This window comes from Monopterus albus, unplaced genomic scaffold, assembly GCF_001952655.1.
Source record: "Monopterus albus unplaced genomic scaffold, M_albus_1.0 scaffold116.1, whole genome shotgun sequence".
Lineage (NCBI taxonomy): Eukaryota > Metazoa > Chordata > Actinopteri > Synbranchiformes > Synbranchidae > Monopterus > Monopterus albus.
Genome location: NW_018127996.1, coordinates 421,250 through 429,259, shown reverse-complemented (window position 1 = coordinate 429,259; position 8,010 = coordinate 421,250). Strand labels below are relative to the sequence as shown.

Below are 8,010 nucleotides of genomic sequence, written 5' to 3'. Positions count from 1 at the left end.
AGACATACCCCAAGCGACTTACAGCTGTAATCGCAGCAAAAGGTGGTGCTACAAAGTATTAACTTAAGGGGGCTGAATAATTTTGCACGCCCAATTTTTCAGTTTTTTATTTGTTAAAAAAGTTTGAAATATCCAATAAATTTCGTTCCACTTCATGATTGTGTCCCACTTGTTGTTGATTCTTCACAAAAAATTACAGTTTTATATCTTTATGTTTGAAGCCTGAAATGTGGCAAAAGGTCGCAAAGTTCAAGGGGGCCGAATACTTTCGCAAGGCACTGTATATGCTTCTATCTTTCAAACTCAGAAGATATCTAGAATTCACATCAACTTTTAAAACCACAGAACATATTAAGAGACAGATTTCAATGTCTACACAAATAAGGCCAACATTTCTAAAAGAGAACTACCTTAAATAACTGTGTAAGGGTGTTAAATATGTACTTGGTGACAGTGTTGTAGTCGACTCACTAAACCTCGAGTCCAAGTCGAGTCTTGAGTCCTGAGTGTTTGAGTCCAAGTCACCACAGAATCGAGTCTGAGTTGAGTCGCTGTTACTCCGGTCAGTCATCAAGGTCTATATTAATTTGTTGACTGAATGTGCTGCTACCCAGACCGAAGTCAGTTCAGGAGCCACATTCACATCCACGAGCCCCGTGAACACAAGAATGATAACAATAACATCATTTGTGCAACAGTAAAAATGCACAATTTCCTCAAAAAATGCTGAATTAAAGTATATTTCTTCTGGGCTGGTGTGTGTCCAACAAATCCTGAACTTCCTCCTCTCTCTACTGACCTCCATTATTGTTGTTGCTCTCCTCCATGTTTTACTGGTCTGTGAGGGGCCGACACTAAATGATAACCATAGATGTTATGCACATCCATGGAGGAGTAAGATGTTTTAAATAATAATAATAACTAGAAAATTGCATTTTCTGAAGAAAATGCGTATGGATGCTGAGTGCTGAAAGATCGCCCTGAAAATGCTGAACATTTTGACACCTGAATGATTTTGCTAGCTGAAAGTATGCAGAAGTAGAATTTCTCCATTCATTTCAATGGGGCAAAATTTTCAAAATAAAGCTAAATATTTCAAAAGTAGTAAGCTTCAAAAAATTCTGAAGAGAAGCATGAATGTCCTTGGAGAGCTGAACATTTTGATAGCTGAATTTATGCTGAAGTAGAATTTTCAAAATAAAGCTAAATATTTCAAAAGTATGAAGTTTACAAAAGTTCTCAATAGAAACAAGAATGTCCTTGAAGACCTGAACATTTTAATAGCTGAAAGTATGCTGAAGTTGAATTTTCCCATTCATTTGAATGGGGCAAGATTTTCAAAATAAAGGTAAATATTTCAAAGTTAATAGGTTTAGAAAAATTCTAAAGTGAAGCATGAATGTCCTTGAAGAGCTGAACATTTTGATAGCTGAAATTATGCTGAAGTTGAATATTCCCATTCATTTGAAAGGAGCAAGATTTTCAAAATAAAGCTAAATATTTTAAAAGTATGAAGTTTTCAAAAGTTCTGAAGAGAAGCATGAATGTCCTTGAAGAGCAGAACATTTTAATAGCTGAAATAGCTGAAAGTATGCTGAAGTAGTTAAGTGCCAAAAAACGTACGGAAGAATAATAATAATAAAGAAATAAATAATTGGAAAACATAGTATGGATGCTGACTCAGCATCCATACAACAATCCAGTCTGACATTTCTTAAAGTGGTTGCACAGTAAGAGATTAGATATGATTTGGATCCATCACTGCATATGCGAGTTGCCCACATGTGACATGAAAAAATCCAATTTGGTTTGTTCACACTGATCTGAGTCACTTGGAGGAAAAAAAAAAAAAGAGTACTTAGCAGTTAATATTAAATTAGTCTTAAGGTCTGCCCCAAAAGTTGCTAGATTCACTACTCAACTTAAAAATGAAAAAACAACATTGCTAAAGGGGTCTTAAAAGTTACCAATTCTAGTGACACTGTTGCCAGTTATGGTTGCTAATCAATGATCAAACAATCACTATCTGAGGGAGTGTTTGACAAATGGTTAATTCCAAACTGATGAAATAGTTTTTTTACTGTATATGCTGCACTTGCAGATAATGCACTTTGTCACCAGTGTGTACTAAGAAAACTTTCATTCAAATGTTATCTGTATGTAAAAGACTTTGTACATTTCTAGTGTTTGTGCACATTTTCCAAAAATATTTCTGAGAATTCAAAAATGATACATAAGTGATTTTGCTGTTGAAAATGCGCAGTATCAAGCACAGGAATATAAAACTAGGCATTATAACTGTACTGATTCAAAATACACTGTTTTATTAGAATGAATGCAATTAATTATTCAAGAAAAAACTAACAGAATTTTCAGCCAAACCCAAGCTGTGAACTGTTCCACCTACTTTTAAAAATTACTTACAGGGGACACATAAGAGCAATTTGTTTTGGTCCACCAAAGCCACAATACACACGCTAAGCAATGTGACCACTTCTACCTTGCAGTCAACATTCAGAAAAGCCAAAGTGATAAATCATTCATGCAGCCGGTACACTATCACAGGCCACATTAAAAATACACAATGTACACACAACCAAGGAACACTATAAAGAGCTTCCCTAGCTTCCTTCAGAGGCTGAATGGAAGTATTTACACTTCTGTTTAAAGGGCTCTCGGGGTCTGTCTGTTTAGAAATATGGGAACTGAAAATATCAGTTCAAAAGGTGGATATGGATAAATATTCTGTGTCTGATTTTACAGTGTCTGGACTTCAGCCTGAACAAACAACGAAAGAGATCGTTGTTTTTTGTGTTGTGAGATGAAATCAACCGTCAGTGTCCTTCCACATTCAAAGTTATCTGCGGAATGTAGCTGAGCAGAAATGTCAAAAGTATCAGCAGAATCCTTTTTAAAATGCCCAGGCAGCTTTTTTTTTAAAATGAGGGAATAAGAACTGATCAAAAGCGACATTGCGCTGACCTTTTGGTGCTGAACATCCTGGCAGCGTCTTCTTTCCCCTGCTTGGTGGCTCTGGAGGGGTCAAGGTTTGATGCTGACTTTTCAAACCTGCAGGAAGCATCCACACACACACACACACACACACACACACAACAAAAGGAGAGAAGAGTGAGATCTTCCCCACCACAGTCAAATTGCCCTCAAGTTGTCTTGGCTTTGGCCACGCTGACCTCAACAACCTTCATTAGCTGGCCTCCAGCTGAGTCAGTCAAATTGACTGAGCATAGCAGGAGGCAATAAACAGAGCATAACTCAGCCAACATGACAAAACAATGCACAGATCCAAATGGCAACTTTAAAAACTCTATAGCTCAACACAACAGTGCCCATTTAAAAGAGAGCAGAATTAATTTGCACTGAAGCTCAACTGAAGTAATAAGGAACAATTAAAAGAGGAACTACAGCATATACAGTGTCTACTTGTGTAAGCACACATGCCACATACAGGCCTTTAAACTGCACAGTCTCTGAATGGTTAAATCTCCAAATGGGTCTCTCCCTATAACTTAGTGCTATACCTAACACACTGTGTAACCTTTATAAAAAAGATCGAAGGCTAACGTAGACTGTGGAACAGGACCTGGAAAAAAAAGAAGATGGGGTTCAATAATTAATGTTGAGGTCTATACAAGCCTCACTTCTCACCCTTTCCTGTCTGTAATGAGATGAGTGGAGGGCCAGAGGGAAGGAGGGAGGGAAAGGGAAGGAGAATTGGGGCGATTAAAGCACCCGGCTCGGCCCTATGTGATTTTTTTCTCCCTTCCATCAGTTAGACACATGGGCATGTACGCACATACACACCATCTCATCTCATTAATAACACCTGCAGGGTGTTCCCTCTCTCCAACACACTGGCAGGGAGCAGAGGGGGGGGTTAATAGTTAAATAAGCAGGCATCAAGGTTAACAATGTAGTGTGACACCGGAAAGATCTGATAATTCATTCAGGTGCAAACCACAGATATACTCACTTCTCTGAGTAATCTAAGGCAGTGCAGAGGTCAACTTTGTCACAAACACAACAGCAGTACAGGCAGGATGCCACAAAAATGTATTGCTGCATCATGTTGATCTTGGTGGACTGTGTTTGCAGGCAAGAAAATATTTTAAATAGAGCCTGCAGTTAAGATGAATCATTCTAACAGTGCATTACTCTGAAGGTACAGTATGATGTGTGCTTGATAATCCAGCTGGAGTAGGTTTTAGAGCACTTTCACTTTTAGAAGCCAAACAAAACAAACTATTCAAATAAGGGTAAAAGTCAAAGGTGGCTTCACTAAAGCACATACACACACATTTTAACTGAAGAGTCAACAGCTATGATAGAGACTCTGTGAGGCTATAGTAAGGCACAATGGAACTTTGAGCTAAATGCTAATTTTGACTGGTAGTGTGTATTAATTAAAGATGTTACAATTCATCCTAAGGGGAAATTGCAACAGGTGTACCAATATTTGATGACACTTTTTACTTTAAATACAACTGAAATTAAATCGCATGCTTTTTACAAAATATACATTTGCTCTGTATATCAGATATCTTTTCTCTTTTGGAAAAAAACATCAGAAACAGTCTAAGAGGAGTCAGTGATAAGGAAAAAATCTTGTGCAGAGGGATTAGTAATTCAAGAACTCTCTGTTTAATCATTTATGCTCGCCATTTAGGATTATCATTTTCATGCCAGTAACTCTCTTGCTATAGATTGCTTAATAGTTTTGTGGATATATACGTTTGTTTTGGCTGGCTGTCTTTGAGATCCTTTAAGCATATTGCACCTGAACCTGTCTGCCATGAATCCAAAGGCCACAGAGAGGGTGAGATGGCTCAGTGGGGCCAGGTTTGACCAATTCCCAGTTCACTATGGATTAGCCATTGAAAGAATGCCATGCACCAGAGGAAGTCTCCCTCTTCAACTGAATGATTGTACCATGCCAGAGGCATTTTCCGACCCCTACAAAAGGTGAGGAGCACACATTATTATGTTAAATCCAGATCATAAATTATTAATCTGAGAGCACAAATTAAGTAAATTGAGACCCTGACTTAGTAAACCATGTGCATTTTTTTTTTTACATTCTGACACCTGCACTCTGTAGAAACCAAAAAGAGAAAAACTTACATTTTGCAGTTTTTAGGTTTCATAGGGTGCCTATCTTTCCATTAATTTTTCAGAACAGTACGGTCTATGGTCTGTATGTCAACTTGTCCAACACTCAAGTGGATCCGAATGGACCCGAGCCTACGCAGTATAATCCCATTCTGATAATGTGTGCACCACAGTCACCTCAGGACAAAACGAAGCAAGAAGGAAGTGAAAAGAAAAATGACCCCATGGGTGCTTGTTAATTAAACGACCAATCAATTATCATGCTGCTGCCGATGTATGTGTTCTCTTTATGTTCAGCTGTGTTCGACTGAATTTTAGATCAGGTCCATTTATATTCAGGTCAGTCTTATTCAGCATTTCATGGCAATGAATCCAGTAGTTGTTAACATACAGTACATCAGGTGATAAATTACAGAAAATATTGAATACGTGACCCCTGCAGTGACGAAATCCAGTGGTTCTGTAATGCTGGGGTTGGGTGGAGGGCTGGCATGGTTTAAATGCACTTGTCCCCTTTGAGGGAAGGCTCACTGCAAATCAGTACAAAGTTGACCTGAGTAATCACCTTTATTCTGTGATGAAACATTTCTCTCCTGATGGGAGTGGTCTTTTCCAAGATGACAGCGGCCCCATCCATAGAGCACAAGGGGTCACTGAATGATTCGAGTATAAAAACAGCGTGAATCATATGCTGTAGCCTTCACTGTCACCAGATCTCAACCCAGCTAAACATCTATAGAAGATACTGGGCCGACGTGTTAGACAGCTTCTCCAACACCATGATCAAATCAGCAAATGAGGGAATAGCTTTTGGAAGAATGGCGTTCATCCCTCCAGTGGAATTTAGACCTGCAGGATCAGTGCCAAGGTGCACTGAAGCTGTTCAACATATTCATGGCCCAGCTCCTTAGTAAGATACTTCTTTTTTCCCTTAATTTGTCACTCATCTATAGATCAGTTTGGACCAAACTGCAATATTGTCATCCCCAGAAACTCTTTACAACAGTACATGCCATCTCAACAGGCTCTGTTTTTACACAAAAAACTTTTCATACCATTATGCCAGCAGGGACATATTAATGAGATGAGAAATATCTTGTTATAAAAGGCTGCGGGTACATGCACAGTGAAAGGCAATTAGCATAAAATGCTTCATTTCATTAAAACAAACATTTTATCTAATTTGAGAGAAAATTCAGAGCCCAGGGACTGCAGAGTGATGATTTCCTTTTCCATTGCTCTTAAAATGTGACTCATCCTCCATCACAGTGTTGCAGAGAATGTAAATGATTGCACAAAATGCTTCACCAAACCCAGCACTCACCTCACAAAAATAATAACAAACCTCCAATCTCTCAAGGGTCTATACCAAAACAAGACAAAAATTGAAAATGCCTTTAGAAAATGATTTGGTATTATATGAGGCCAGCTTCAACTGCGAGAGGGGTTAAGAACAAACCAATAACCTTATTTTTTTCCCCCTCAGATTTTCTGTAAACTGTGAAGGCAGGCACTCGACTCACAAGCTTTTATGTTCTATTTGGTAAGAAAATTTGTATAGAGCTAATGCTTGGTGTCCTTGGCTTTGACTGTGTCATGTGTGCTAGCTAGTACAATCTTGCAAGGTTCTTTCTGTTTTATGCAAGCATGTAGGGGCTTGTTGTCTTTCATTTCTCCTTTTAGAACACCTTTAATCTGTAATTTGTTCACAGATTTGAAGTTCTTAATCTGCTTTTGGTATATCTTATAAAGTATAACTTAAGCTTATAGGGGATGAAATGTAGAGAATAATGTAATTATTGATCATGATTTAGACCTATCATATCATGCCGCTATTGTTTCAAAATAAGCGTGTTTATTGAACTGAGCCCATTGGCCACTGTCAGCCCATCAGTGAGCACCGGTTTCCCTAGTTTTTGCGGTGTGTCGTGCACTGATGGCACTAGTTGGGCCCTGTCAGCCGCTTTTCATCCAGCTCAACGTGTTGAACTTGGGGGGATGCGATCAGTGAGGGAGACCACTATCATTGGCTGCTCACAATGTACAAGAAGAGAAACGTTCGGGAAAGCCCATTGACACTGTTTCCATAGTGTCCATGATTTCAGCCATTTAGTGCAGTTTTTCCTTATTTTTCACCATCAATTTCCTTTCTTCTTCCACAAGAAAAGACTAAGGGCCAACAAAGCCAATTCCATTGGCACTTTCTTATCAGACATATTGTTCTTATCTTATCTTCAGACATATTCTACTCACTCTTATAGCAGTTATAAACTATCTGTGGTGAGAGAGAGCTGCTTTGTTTACAGTGTGTATATCTGCTGTTCTAGGTCTTCCACTTTCCTTTTTTAATATGACAAATACAGATACCGCCAACTGCTGGTACAGAGTTATTTTCTCTCATGCAGGTGCAGAATGTACATGTTAGTGGACAGTTGGCTGTAGTCTGTCCTGTGTGTACAAGTGCCACTTTTGGTCCCGATGAAGGTGACTATAATGGCAATGCAACAGTCAACCTTCGTTGCTCCTGGCTGTTTGATGTCAGCTTGGTCTACCTCTGCCCTAAGACCCAAAATAATCAAATGGTGTGTCTAGAGTAATACATGGAGTATACACCGATCAGGCATAACATTATGATACAGTGGTGTGAAAAAGTATTTGCCCCCCTACTGATTTCTTATCTTTTTGCATGTTTGTCACACTGTAATGTTTCAGATCATCAAACAAATTTAAATATTAGTCAAAGATAACACAAGTAAACACATCATGCAGTTTTTAAATGAAGGTTTTTATTATTAAGGGAAAACAAAATCCAAAACTACAAAGCCCTGTGTGAATAAGTGTTTGCCCCCCCTGTCAAAACATAACTTAACTCTGGTTTATCGC

General features: G+C 38.5%; 1 protein-coding gene across 2 annotated transcripts in view; it reads right to left on the bottom strand.

Annotated features, from left to right (window-relative positions):
* The window catches only part of oxr1a (oxidation resistance 1a), a 199,495-nt gene that overhangs the window by 181,492 nt on the left and 9,993 nt on the right, over positions 1-8,010 (bottom strand). For both annotated transcript variants that reach the window (XM_020611663.1, XM_020611666.1), the window contains exon 2: positions 2,983-3,069. In XM_020611663.1, coding sequence (XP_020467319.1) covers positions 2,983-2,999 — 17 coding nt within the window. In that variant the 5' untranslated portion in view covers positions 3,000-3,069. The remainder of the gene's footprint in view (positions 1-2,982; positions 3,070-8,010) is intronic.